General features: G+C 47.2%; 1 protein-coding gene across 1 annotated transcript in view; it reads right to left on the reverse strand.

Moving 5' to 3' along the window:
- Positions 1-14,200, reverse strand: part of LOC149436236 (EMILIN-1-like) — a 145,161-nt gene extending 130,961 nt beyond the window's left edge. The window contains exon 1 of the mRNA XM_089661835.1: positions 14,104-14,200. Within this exon, the coding sequence (XP_089517961.1) occupies positions 14,104-14,119 (16 nt within the window). The 5' untranslated portion in view covers positions 14,120-14,200. The remainder of the gene's footprint in view (positions 1-14,103) is intronic.
- Between the last annotated feature and the right edge of the window lie 1,129 nt (positions 14,201-15,329).

Consider the following 15,329-nt stretch of genomic DNA (forward strand, 5'->3'; position numbering starts at 1 on the left):
GAAAAGAAGAAGGAGAAGAATGAAAAGAAGAATGAAAAGAAGAAGAAGAAGAAGAATGAAAAGAAGAAGAAGAATGAAAAGAAGAATGAAAAGAAGAAGAAGAAGAATCTTTTCATTCTTCTTTTCATTCTTCTTCTTCTTCTTTTCATTCTTCTTCTTCTTTTCATTCTTCTTTTCATTCTTTTCATTCTTCTCATTCTTCTTTTCATTCTTCTTCTTCTTTTCATTCTTCAATTCAAAGAAGAATGAGAAGAAGAATGAAAAGAAGAATGAGAAGAAGAATGAGAATGAGAAGAAGAATGAAAAGAAGAATGAGAAGAAGAATGAGAAGAAGAATGAGAAGAATGAAAAGAAGAATGAAAAGAAGAAGAATCTTTTCATTCTTCTTCTTCTTCTTTTCATTCTTCTTCTTCTTTTTTTCATTCTTCTTCTTCTTCTGAGGATGAGGATGAAGAAGAAGAAGAAGTAGGATGAAAATAAGAAGAATTCCAAGCCGGCAAAAAGTGTATCTGCAGAGCTCCTCTATTTCTGACAGTTCTCTGACATTCACATTTACAGCGGTTGAAACATTGTATCTATTTGTTTCCATAAATGGAAACAAATAGATACAATGTTTCAACCGCTGTAAATGTGAATGTCAGAGAACTGTCAGAAATAGCGGAGCTCTGCAGATACACTTAGCGGAGCTCTGCAGATACACTTTTTGCCGGCTTGGAATTCTTCTTATTATCATCCTAAGATCTTCTTCTGCGGTCAAGGTCTTGGGCTCTTATATTAGGAGGACGGAGGCTGAAGTGACCTTAGGTCTGGATTCTATCCTCTTGAAGGAGTACTTCTTCTCGTCGGAGCTTCTTCTCATGATCCTTCTTCTCATCCTTCTCCTTCTCCTCATCCTTCTCCTTCTCCATCATCCTTCTCCTTCTCCTCCTTCTCATCCTTCTCCTTCTCCTCATCCTTCTCCTTCTTACTCCTTCTTCTTCTCATCCTTCTTCTTCTCATCCTTCTTCTTCTCATCAAGGATTCTTCTCAGGGGATCTCTTCTCCTTCTTCTCTTCTTCTTCTTCTCATCCTCATCCTTCTTCTCATCCTTCTCTATCATCTTCCTTCTTCTCCATCTTCTCATCTTCCTTCTCCTCATCCTTCTCCTTCTCCTCATCCTTCTCCTTCTCCTCATCCTTCTCCTTCTCCTCATCCTTCTCCTTCTCCTCATCCTTCTCCTTCTCCTCATCCTTCTCCTTCTCCTCATCCTTCTCCTTCTCCTCTCCATCTCCTTCTCCTCATCCTTCTCCTTCTCCTCATCCTTCTCCTTCTCCTCATCCTTCTCCTTCTCCTCATCCTTCTCCTTCTCCTCATCCTTCTCCTTCTCCTCATCCTTCTCCTCATCCTTCTCCTTCTCCTCATCCTTCTCCTTCTTCTCATCCTTCTCCTTCTTCTCATCCTTCTCCTTCTTCTCATCCTTCTCATCCTTCTCATCCTTCTCATCCTTCTCATCCTTCTCATCCTTCTCATCCTTCTCATCCTTCTCATCCTTCTCATCCTTCTCCTTCTTCTCATCCTTCTTCTCATCCTTCTCCTTCTTCTCATCCTTCTTCTCATCCTTCTCCTTCTTCTCATCCTTCTCCTTCTTCTCATCCTTCTTCTCATCCTTCTCCTTCTTCTCATCCTTCTCCTTCTTCTCATCCTTCTCCTTCTTCTCATCCTTCTCCTTCTTCTCATCCTTCTCCTTCTTCTCATCCTTCTCCTTCTTCTCATCCTTCTCCTTCTTCTCATCCTTCTCCTTCTTCTCATCCTTCTCCTTCTTCTCATCCTTCTCCTTCTCCTTCCTCATCTCCAAGGGCATTTAAATTAAAGGTACAGTGTTCTGCACTAATATAAAGGCTCTCTGAAGCCTAGAAACCCTTTTTATAAGTCAATTTTGCAGCGAATAAATTCGCATCGAATCAAATTTCTTCCTCAAATTCGGCGAATCAGCCGAATCAAATTTTTGAATAATTCGCTCATCTCTAATTTTAACATCCAAGTTAAGAAGGGAGATTGGTGTGTAATGAAGCCATGTGGTGTGATCTGATTGGGGTTCAGGTAGCATAGAAATGACTGCTGTTAGGGAGTCTGAGCAGAAAGAATAACCTTTGAGTAAGGCATTAAATGCATTAACCAATAAAGGTGGAAGGAGGTTAGTAAATATTTTGGAATATAGGGCTGTAAGCTGTCTGGGCCAGGCCGCTTATTAGACTTTAGGGACTTGATGGAGTTCGGGACCTCAAGTTCTGTAATAGGTGTTTCCAGGGAAGAACATTGAGAAGCTGAGAGTGTTGGTAGAGATAGGCTTGAGAAAAGTTCAGTGGCCTGTGATTCATCATAGGAGCCGGTCTCAGAGTATAATTCTGCTAGATGTTTGTGGAAGACCTGTAATATTTTATTAGGATGGCTGGTGTGTGAAGTTTTTGTAATTTTTAAATGGACAAGTCTGTGTGTGTGGTCTGAGGTTCACAGTCCCAGGGCTAGAAAAAAGTGTCAGGTTTGTTTGTGTTCATATAATGTTAATGCCTGGATTGGCGTAGAACTTTTTCATCTGATTCTGTCAAGAAAACATCTATTTCTAGCCTGGTCTTGTCCAGGACAATCTATGAGAAGGTGAGGGGTCTGATTGGAAGGCTTTGTTGGCCTGATGAAATGAGGTTTCTAAGCGGTGATGGATTGCTCGCTGTCCTTTCTTGAGATGTGAGGCTTGGCTGATACAGGCTCCTCTAATTACAGACTTATGGGCTTCCCAAAAGGTCAGGAGAGAGATGTCATCAGTTGTGTTATGTGTCAGGTATTCTTTGATGGCTAGTTCAATGTCCAGTCTGTGGGATGGGTGGGCCATTTAGACTCCATGTGTAGTGGACTGTGATAGACAGTCCACGTTTTATTAGATGATCAGTAAAATGACAATTTTATAGTCTTGCTACTTTGTGTTTCTTGCTCTTTAAAAATTCCTTACTCTCTTAAGTAAACAATCAGATATAGGTTGACAGAACAATGATGATAATTAAGATGGCGCCTTCATCCGGAGTCTCACCCTTGGTGACTCATTAGGAGAAAAGTATCTTTTAATGTAAACAACCCCCATAAAAGGGAATGAGTCTTTTTGGGGAAAATGATTGGAAGATATCAACACGGATGGAAGAACACGCAGAAACCCAGTGGACTTTTCACCCAATCAATGTATATGCTTTGCCTGCATCATAAGCCCTATAAATGATACTGTTAGTTCCTCAATAAAACAGAATTTTAGGAAGTTGGCAAACTGCGAAGTGTCAGTGTCTTTCTTCCACGTGCACGTATTCTCACATTAATTTGGCTCACTGGTAGATCACAGTAAATGGTCTGAAAGTGACCTAGTCCAAGACATTTTGTCGCCCAGCGTGCAGCCCGGGTTCTGAACACTGGACCAGCCGACCCAGAGTGGACGAGGGGGACCGTGGAGCATTCCAGACGCGGAAACTGATCACCTCCGAAAGCGGTAAGTGAATTTTTATGTCTAATAATTCCTTACCTTTATAGTCTGGAATTGCCCAGCGGGACTACTCACCCGTCTGGCTGTCCATTGATCAGCAAAGTGACAGGTATACTTGCTCGGGGCTCCTTTGAACCCACCTGTCAGTGTAACGTCATCTACCAGTGTGATATGTCTTGTCTTTTGTGTTGTCTGTGTGTACCAGTGTGATTGGCTGGGTTGTTGTTGATGCGCCTGTGAGGGAGGGGAGAATTACGGCAAAATATTCCTCTTCAGGAGTGGACAGGATACACCCTGATTTGAGAGAGGGTGCCGGGAACTTGCAGTCGCAGTAATGGTGACTGACGAGGGGAACTGAACTCGCAGTAATGGTGACTGACGAGGGGAACTCGTAGTCGCAGTAATGGTGACATGGGGGAATAACCACAGCCAGGGATTGGTCTTGTGGGGGAAAAAAGAAAATTAAAAAAAGAAAAAAAAAACATTTTACTCCCGACAGGCGTGTCTGAAATACTATGTCATGATCACACTGTGTATGTGGATTAATGTTTGGTGTACACAAAAGAGTGAGGATTGGTGAAAGTGGTACAGTGACAATCGTAGCTCCTGATATATTGGTTTACAGGGTTAATGTACATTACTCTCAGAGGAGCTGGAAAAAAAAAAAAGAAAAATAGGGAAGTTACTGGAGGAGAAGCAGGGAAGGGGGGGGGAGTGCTGTGCTTAAACTGTCTCACGACACAGCACTTTCAGAACAGAGTGACGGCTTTGGGGACCACCTTAGGGTCCCCGGGAGGGAAGAAAAACAAAATGGGACAGAAACTTATAAAGCCAGAGAACAGTTCATTTGCTTGTGAACTGGTGGAGGAAACTGTGTAAAGAGAAGAAAGGGCTTCTAATGAAGCATAACATGTTAAAGACAGCAGAAACTTGGTTTAATGTGGCCCGCTCCCTACATCAGGAGGGGTGGGGGGAGCAAAAACTGAATCAGGACGGGGGAATTGTATATGTATATTACAGGAAAGGAGATGCGCCTGGCAAGGCGCCGCCCCCCTATGATGATGGCCCGTCCTGGAGGTGCAAGGCATGTGGAAATACAGGAAGGCCCCACCCTGAGAGTCCAGATTTTTGCATACCGTGTAGTCAGAACCTCCGGATATGTAAGGGGTGTTCAGTTAAGAATCCGGGGTGGGAGGAGATTTGCAAGGGATGTGACCGGAAGCTGACTATGCAACATCCGATGCTTCCAACTCAGTCACCTCCATTTCCGCCTCCGGCCCGCCCCTTCCGCCCTCATCAAAGATGGTGGCGCCCAGTGAGACCACCGGAAGCCATGTTGACTCTGGGCTTAGTACACCGATACACCATACACACCTAATGCCAGCTGCCCCCCTTTGCCCAGTGCTTACTGTCTCTGGCTCCCAACCACCTTCTGCCCTCCACACACCCCTAATGCCTGTAGTACCACCACCACCAAAAACAAACAGAGGCTTCAGACCAAGTTGAATTCAAGACACCCACAGAATGGCCGGGCTGGAATTTTACAGATGTGGTAACCCCTACCTCTCTGCCAGACAGAAGAGGATAGACTCAAGAAAAGACAGTGGCTGCGGCAGTCCGCCAGGGTACCTGAGAGGATGATGCCGTTTCCATTTGTTCCCAACGGAATGATCCGTGGTCCAGAGAGCAAACCACTCGTTCAACTTCCCCCAACCACACAACCCCATCGTCAAAAATTATCTATGTATGAGTCTGGAATGGGAGCAGACTCAGCACCTCATCCCTTTTCTTCCACTTACCACAATCCTGTCTATCGCCCCCAAGGATCTGAAGAAGACCATCCCCGCCCGGTGCCCAACCTACCTAATGCTCCTATCATGTATGTGGCCTTCACTCCATCCCAAGTTTCCACACTAGTTACAGCTCTCCCAGACCCGGAGAAACACTCGATGCCTTTTTACCGGCGCATAGCCCAGATCCACAAGACCTATTCCACAGCCTGGAGGGATTTGGTCAGTCTGTGTGAGATCAAAGCTGGGGATGCATATTGGCCTATAATGGAAAAGGATCTCACCAGAGTAAAGCCAAATGAGGACACCACTTATGCCTCGGGAATTTCTTTCTGTGACCAGTTGCAGCAGTGGGCCAGAGAGAGACTGGCGGACCAGGCCACCACATTGCAGGACATTACCCAAGACAAGACTGAGTCGGTGGAAAAGTTCCATACCAGACTAACACAGGTGTTTACAGACCTGGGATTCAGTGTCCATAACAAGCTACATACTCAAATGCTGGCCTCTGCATTTGTATCAGGACTAAAGGAGTCTGTTCGCTAGGGTTTGATCACTGCCCGTCCAGAGTACCGTACCCTCCACCTGGATATACTGCTATTAGTGGCAAAGGGTCTGGAGACCGCACCGGTGGCCCGGAAGCCGACACCATTCATGTTGTCGGCTGGAGAGCAGGTCTCCAGAAGAAACCCACTTATTTGTTTCAACTGTGGAAAACCAGGACATTTCAGAAGGGAATGCAGAGCTCCCAGATGTCCACGGCGACCCAATGACTACAACTCAGGGTGGGAAGAGTCTGCAATGCCACCACCTCCACCACCTGGCTGAACAGGGCTGCAAGGTTTCTAAGGACAAGTTACAGTGGTGCCAAACTTCTGTCATTTTCTTGGGACATTGCGTTTCCCAAGCCACTCGTCACCTCACGCCGGATATCCAGAATGTCCCAATACCTCAGGGACCAAAAACCCTGCATGCTTTTCTAGGGTTGGTTTCCTATTGTCGTTCCTGGATCCCAGAAGCCTCCATCTTGATACAATCCCTTTATGATGCCCTGAAATCTGAACCCTTTTCCCTGACAGAAGAAGCTGTACTTGATTTCCATCGCCTGAAAAAAGCCATCTCCACTGCACCTGCATTAGGTCTACCAGATTATGATGAGCCCTTCAAACTTTTTGTGGCTGAGAGACAGGGTCATGCAACAGGAGTTCTGGCACAACGCCATGGGGGTCGCCTCCGGCCTCTGGGTTATTACTCCTGCAGGCTAGACCCGGTTGCATGAGGTGGTCCCTCCTGTCTGAGGGCTGTTTTTGCTGCTCATCTTCTTCTGGATAAAACGGCAGATTTGGTCTTAGGACATCCACTCACACTTCTGGCCCCCCATGACATTACCGCAATACTGAACCAAACCCAACCAAAACATCTATCTGCCGCCAGGCATCTGCGACTGCAAGGCTCCCTTCTTTTACCTGATCATGTCACCCTGGTCAGATGCACTCAGATAAACCCTGCAACTCTTCTCCCTCTTCCGGGAGGGGGGGGGGTAGAAGAAAGCAGAAGAAGACACCGAAGACATGGCACCAGAGGATGTGGTACATGACTGTTTGGAACTTATGCAGGCAGAAACTACACACCTACCAACAGTGCATGATACGCCCCTATCAAATCCTGACCTAATACTCTTTGTGGATGGATCCCGCTTTGCAGATAATGCTGGCACCTACCACACTTGATATGCTGTGACCACCAACACAATGGTACTGCAAGCTAGACCTCTTCCACCTTTTATGTCTACACAAGAGGCTGAACTAAGGGCCCTCACCAAAGCTTGTGAATTAACAAAAGGAAAGACAGCTAACATTTACACGGACTCCAGATATGCACTGGGAGTTGCATTTGATTTTGGCCTAATCTGGAAAATGAGGGGCTTTCTCACGGCAGCTGGGACTCCTGTAAAGCATGGAAAGGTGATCAACCGCCTTATGGAAGCACTCTTACTACCAGCCCAAGTGGCCATACTGAAGGTGAAGGCCCACGGTAAATTGACCACTATGGAAGCAAAAGGAAATTATCTGGCAGACATGGCTGCTAAGCAAGCTGCGGTCAGGGAGCAGGAAGAGGATGAAGAGATGTGCAGTGAGGTGGTGCCTGTGTTAATTCATCAGCCCAAGGACAACCAACTCCAGGAAGCCCAGGATAATGCTTCAGAAGAAGAAAGGAAGGAATGGATGCAGAAAGGAGCAGTTGAGGACAAAGGATTGTGGGTGGTGGGGAAGAAGGTTTTGCTTCCCAGATCTTATATCCGGCAACAGTGCAGTGGGCACATGGAGCATCACACCTGTCCAAGATGCTAATGAACTCTTTGATCAGTAAATACTATGTGGCACCCGGAATTACGGCTTACACAGACAGATTCTGTAAGTCTTGTGTTGTATGTGCCAAGTGCAATCCTGGAAGACCTGAGAAACCTCCAAGCAAACATCTGGCCAGGGCACTATATCCATTTCAGAGGATCCAGATAGATCATATCCAGATGCCAAAAAGTGGACGATTTAAATATGCTCTAGTGGTGGTGGATATGTTCTCAGGATGGCCAGAGGCATTCGCAGTAACCAACCAGACGGCAAGAACCACTGCCAAGAAGCTGCTCACGGAGATAGTCTGCAGATATGGAGTGCCCGAGGTGGTTGAAAGCGATCAGGGACCGGCTTTTACTGCCAATGTTACAAAAGAGATCTGGGGGCTCTGGGGGTCACACTTGCGTTTCACACACCCTATCATCCCCAGAGTAGTGGGAAGGTAGAGCGCCTAAATGGGGTCCTGAAGTCAAGAATGTTAAAAATGGCCCAAGAGGTAGGCATGGGATGGCCGGACAGCTTGCCTATTGCTCTTTTCAGCGTTAGATACACACCAAGGGGAAGTCATGGGTTGTCTCCCTATGAGATTTTGTTTGGGTCCGCCCCTAGACTGGGTACCTACTATCCTCAGCAATACAGTTGCAGTCTGACTCATTGACAAAGTATGTGATATCTTTGACACGTGTGTTGACTAATATCCATGTGCAAGTATTCTCCTCCATTCAAGATCCTGAGGCGGACATAGGAACACACACTTTACAACCTGGAGACTGGGTCTTGGTCAAGAAGTTTCTGCGAAAACATACATTGGAACCCAGATATGACGGTCCTCTCCAGGTGCTCCTGGTGACTGCCACTTCAGTGAAGTTGGAGGGAAAGTCCACCTGGATACAGGCCTCACATTGCAAGAAGGTTCCAGCTCCAGAGGACGAGGCCCTGTCCGTGTCACCCACACCACAATGATTGTGTTGCATATCCTTTTTTGGTGGAAATGGGAGGGGGCCAACAGGTGGCCATCACTCACAAGGGTGACTCCACCCAGTTTTGGTATAACTCATCCAACACACAAGTAGCAACATTTTTCTTCAATCATAGCCTGTGCAAGAACACACCTGTCCCCATTGCCTCCACAATATATGTATGTGTGACAGATGACTATTGGGGAGATGAGTGCGGATACTGGGGCTCAGTAGGATGGAATACGGGGCCTGACTGGGGGTATAAACCACTAAGTGCTTTAAACCGCAAAGATAAAAATGGGAAGAGCCTAATTGATAGATTGACTATATTTAAAACAGGCACATGTTCATATGAAAAACCAACAGGGAGAACTATGCCACTCACCCTCACCATAGAGAACCCCAACCCAGGAGATGAGGGGCTTTACTGGTTGGGATACTGGGGACATGGGGGAGTGATGGGAAAATTCTGGATAAGGGATATGTATAGATCAAACCGATGGAAATCTTCCAGAGATACTGCTCCCACCTATACCTCACTTATGCCAAAGATCAAAACGTTGGCAGAGATGGTGGCCATAGCAAACCCTACATACGAAGATACTATAGCAGTAGAAACCGGCCTCTCAGACAGTAATCTGTGGTTAGAATGGATGAGATACAATGCAAACTCGCATATTAAGTCCAACTGCTATGTGTGTGGGCATGCCAGACCACATCTGGGGACGGTGCCACTAACCCTACCAGATTCCATAGAGGAGTGTGTCGTAAGCCTGTATACTAACATCTCTACGAACCAGTCTTTATGTGAGGACTGGAAGAAGAGTTACCTCCTAATCCAAGGAGACGAAAAGGCCCCAAATGGTTTAACTATATATCCCGGTAATTATACCTGCTATGCCAACTACGAGGGAGGAGGAGGGTTCCTGGGGAACTTCACAAAGGGATTCTGTGCTGCTTATAGTACAGCCCGGTCAGATCTAACCCAGAACCAGGTCATATCATTGGGGGATATATTCTGGATCTGTGGTGATCAGAAGATTAGGACCCGACTGATAGGGAAATGGAGAGGGGAATGTACCCTTGCCAATGCCATAATGCCATTGCACATCCTCTCAGATCCATTACTTAAGGGGCCGCCCAACCCCCCCCCCCATGCAACCAAGCACAAACGAAGTGCCCCACAAGGGAGTTTTGACCCCCATGTCTATATAGATGCGATAGGAGTCCCAAGGGGGGTACCCGATGAATTCAAGGCCAGAGACCAGGTGGCCGCGGGATTTGAATCCCTATTCCTCTTCATCACTGAGAACAAGAATGTAGATTGGATAAACTACATCTACTATAATCAACAACGGTTTGTAAACTACACACGAGATGCCCTAAAGGGGATAGCAGAGCAGTTGGAGGCTACTTCTAACATGGTCTTTCAAAATCGTATGACACTCGATATGTTATTAGCTGAAAAAGGGGGGGTCTGTAAAATGATACCAAAGACCATGACCTGCTGTACGTATATCCCAGACAACACAGGCCCAAATGGGAAGGTGACACTGGCCATCAAGAGGTTGGAGGACCTGTCAAATGAACTTAAGGAAAACTCTGGTGTTACACATCCCTGGGATCAGTGCTTTGGATGGCTGAGTGGCTGGCAGAGGGCCCTCGCCCAAGCAGGGGTGGTTATCCTGGGTATTATCATTCTAATGGCAGTCGTCGCCTGCTGAGTGATCCCTTGCATTAAGAGGCTAATGGGGAAAGCTGTGAACGAGATCTCCCCTACATTCCTGAACTATAACAATGTTGAGCTCCCCCGTGAAGAAAGGGAATCCTATACTCCCTTACAGACCATGGCCCCTGATCATCATATTTCAGACTTATAAAAAAAAAGGGAATGCTACAAATTCCCCCCCCCCCTAACAGACAACTATAAGCAGGGAAAGACAGTGCCTGACTGTGGCCTTCTCAGGACGTATCGAGACTCTAGGGATGGGTTAGCCACTCAGGGGCTCTATATGCGTCTTAAAAGAGTTCCAGAGGGAGGGCCACCAGGCAGTTAGGACATCAGAAGACATAGGGACAGTCAGGAATAAAATAGCCATTTTAAGGGGGGATTGTAGTGGATTGTGATTGACAGTCCACGTTTTATTAGATGATCAGTAAAATGACAATTTTATAGTCTTGCTACTTTGTGTTTCTTGCTCTTTAAATTCCTTACTCTCTTAAGTAAACAATCAGATATAGGTTGACAGAACAATGATGATAATTAAGATGGCGCCTTCATCCGGAGTCTCACCCTTGGTGACTCATTAGGAGAAAAGTATCTTTTAATGTAAACAACCCCCATAAAAGGGAATGAGTCTCTTTGGGGACAATGATTGGAAGATATCAACACGGATGGAAGAACACGCAGAAACCCAGTGGACTTGTCACCCAATCAATGTATATGCTTTGCCTGCATCATAAGCCCTATAAATGATACTGTTAGTTCCTCAATAAAACAGAATTTTAGGAAGTTGGCAAACTGCGAAGTGTCAGTGTCTTACTTCCACGTGCACGTATTCTCACATTAATTTGGCTCACTGGTAGATCACGGTAAATGGTCTGTAAGTGACCGAGTCCAAGACAAGATCACCTACCTACCCCATATACACCCAGATCCCACAAATCACCTACCTCCCCCATATACACCGAGATCACCTACCTCCCCCATATACACCCAGATCCCACAGATCACCTACCTCCCCCATATACACCGAGATCACCTACCTCCCCCATATACACCCAGATCCCACAGATCACCTACCTACCCCATATACACCGAGATCACCTACCTCCCCCATATACACCCAGATCACCTATCTCCCCATATACACCCAGATCCCACAGATCACCTATCTCCCCATATACACCCAGATCACCTACCTCTCCCATATACACACAGATCACCTACCTCCCCCATATACACCCAGATCACCTACCTCCCCCATATACACCCAGATCACCTACCTCCCCCATATACACCCAGATCCCACAGATCACCTACCTCCCCCATATACACCAAGATCACCTACCTCCCCCATATACACCCAGATCCCACAGATCACCTACCTCCCCCATATATACACCCAGATCACCTACCTCCCCCATATACACCCAGATCCCACAGATCACCTACCTCCCCCATATACACCCAGATCACCTACCTCCCCCATATACACCCAGATCCCACAGATCACCTACCTCCCCCATATACACCCAGATCTCACAGATCACCTACCTCCCCCATATACACCCAGATCTTAGAGATCACCTACCTCCCCCATATCCACGCAGATCTCACAGATCACCTACCTCCCCCATATATACACCCAGATCTCACAGATCACCTACCTCCCCCATATATACACCCAGATCCCACAGATCACCTACCTCCCCCATATATACACCCAGATCCCACAGATCACCTACCTCCCCCATATACACCCAGATCCCACAGATCACCTACCTCCCCCATATATACACCCAGATCCCACAGATCACCTACCTCCCCCATATATACACCCAGATCCCACAGATTCCTCTGGGTACATTAGGAGAAAAGTATCTTTTAATGTAAACAACCCCCATAAAAGGGAATGAGTCTTTTTGGGGAAAATGATTGGAAGATATCAACACGGATGGAAGAACACGCAGAAACCCAGTGGACTTGTCACCCAATCAATGTATATGCTTTGCCTGCATCATAAGCCCTATAAATGATACTGTTAGTTCCTCAATAAAACAGAATTTTAGGAAGTTGGCAAACTGCGAAGTGTCAGTGTCTTACTTCCACGTGCACGTATTCTCACATTAATTTGGCTCACTGGTAGATCACGGTAAATGGTCTGTAAGTGACCGAGTCCAAGACAAGATCACCTACCTACCCCATATACACCCAGATCCCACAAATCACCTATCTCCCCATATACACCCAGATCCCACAGATCACCTATCTCCCCATATACACCCAGATCACCTACCTCCCCCATATACACCCAGATCACCTACCTCTCCCATATACACCCAGATCACCTACCTCCCCCATATACACCCAGATCCCACAGATCACCGACCTCCCCCATATACACCCAGATCCCACAGATCACCTACCTCCCCCATATACACCCAGATCCCACAGATCACCTACCTCCCCCATATACACCCAGATCCCACAGATCACCTATCTCCCCATATACACCCAGATCACCTACCTCTCCCATATACACCCAGATCACCTACCTCTCCCATATACACCCAGATCACCTACCTCCCCCATATACACCCAGATCACCTACCTCCCCCATATACACCCAGATCACCTACCTCCCCCATACACACCCAGATCACCTACCTCCCCCATACACACCCAGATCACCTACCTCCCCCATACACACCCAGATCACCTACCTCCTCATATACACCCAGATCACCTACCTCCCCATATACACCCAGATCCCACAGATCACCTACCTCCCCCATATACACCCAGATCACCTACCTCCCCCATATACACCCAGATCCCACAGATCACCTACCTCCCCATATACACCCAGATCACCTACCTCCCCCATATACACCCAGATCCCACAGATCACCTACCTCCCCCATATACACCCAGATCACCTACCTCCCCCATATACACCCAGATCCCACAGATCACCTACCTCCCCCATATACACCGAGATCACCTACCTCCCCCATATACACCCAGATCCCACAGATCACCTACCTCCCCCATATACACCGAGATCACCTACCTCCCCCATATACACCCAGATCCCACAGATCACCTACCTCCCCCATATACACCGAGATCACCTACCTCCCCCATATACACCCAGATCCCACAGATCACCTACCTCCCCCATATACACCCAGATCTCACAGATCACCTACCTCCCCCATATACACCCAGATCTCACAGATCACCTACCTCCCCCATATATACACCCAGATCTCACAGATCACCTACCTCCCCCATATATACACCCAGATCCCACAGATCACCTACCTCCCCCATATATACACCCAGATCCCACAGATCACCTACCTCCCCCATATATACACCCAGATCCCACAGATCACCTACCTCCCCCATATACACCCAGATCACCTACCTCCCCCATATATACACCCAGATCCCACAGATTCCTCTGGGTACTCCGGTTTCCTCCTACACTACAAAGACATGCTGGGAGGTGAATTGTCTCCTAAGTTGTCCCTAGTATGTGTATGTATGAATGTGAGTTAGGGCCCTTAGATTGTACGCTCCTCGGGGGCGGGGACTGATGGGAATGTACAATATAGATGTAAACTGACGGCGCTATATAAGTACCTGGAATAAATAATAATAATACACCCAGATCATCGATGACGAGGAGGAAGGTTCAGTCACAGATGATTGGTCCGTCTATAGCAGGGAGAGGAGCCGGGACCAGGAATAGGAGATCCACCTGACTTACCCGTGTGCTCTGACATGGAGAAGATCCCATGCTGGCCCTATGGTGGCCGTGTGTTCAGGATGGAGACCGACAATCACAGGATCTAAAATGGCTGAGAGGAGGAAAGTGTTCCCGGGACAGGAAGTGACAGACAGGAAGTGACACAGGACAGGAAGTGACACAGGACAGGAAGTGACACAGGACAGGAAGTGACACAGGACAGGAAGTGACTCCAGACTGATAATACAGAGGGGGCAGTATGAAGAGCAGACACTAGATGGTGCTGGTCCAATTAGATAAACAAAATATAAAAACAAAAATTGATAAAAGAAGAGAAAAAAGGGGAAATGTGTGAAAAGAACACAGAAAAAGGACAAAGCACAAACCCCGCTGGGACTCCATGCTGTCCGCACTGAACTGTTGGGGAACCAAAACAGTAAAACGATGAAAATGAAAATAACAAAGAAAAATCAATGAGACGACAGAGCGGTGAGCGGGTTGTTGCTATTAGTGACGAGGTGAGCTGCGCTGTGTCCCGGATACAACACACGCCCACGGCGACTAGCTATCTCTGAGTGATCCTAAAGGGTCTGGATCAGAACTGGCCAGCAGATCGCCCTGCAGATCCACTTCATCCTGGAAGGGTACAGGCAAACCTGTCATTGTGTGAGGTCATCATCTTCATCCACTGGCCATGGTCACCTGGTGGGTCTCTATTAGTTACCGCGCCCAGATATTTGAGCCTGGCATAAGGTCGTTCCTGGGTGATCGGTCAATGTTCCCCCATCATCCTGCGGACCTTCCTCTGCTGTGCACAGCAATGAATCCTCAATCATGATACTCATAGCTGTGAGGACAAAGGATAAATCCACAGAAGACTTTATTCCACCAGAAGTCATCCTCTGACCCGTCCCACACCCTTCTACTCTGTCCTCCTCAGCAGGATGTCTGTCAACACCACACCTGAGCTCCTCCGGGCCAACATCAGATCTATCAGCCTGGAAGTCCTCAGTGATGTCAGCTGCAGCTCCTGAGGTGGAAGACACTGATTGGGCTGAATTTGCCCCAACATCCTGCAGACACAGAAATGAGTCTGCACTGGCAGCACCCGTGACTGTGGTGACAGAGGGGAAAGAGACAGGAGAAAGGATTCCACCAAGGGTTGCCCTCCGACCCACGTCACACACCAGGGCTTGTCCTCTGACCCACGTCACACACCAGGGGTTGTCCTCTGACCCAGTCACACA

This window comes from Staurois parvus, unplaced genomic scaffold, assembly GCF_062004578.1.
Source record: "Staurois parvus isolate SC_StPar_1 unplaced genomic scaffold, SC_StPar_1.0 ptg001396l, whole genome shotgun sequence".
Classification (NCBI taxonomy): Eukaryota; Metazoa; Chordata; class Amphibia; order Anura; family Ranidae; genus Staurois; species Staurois parvus.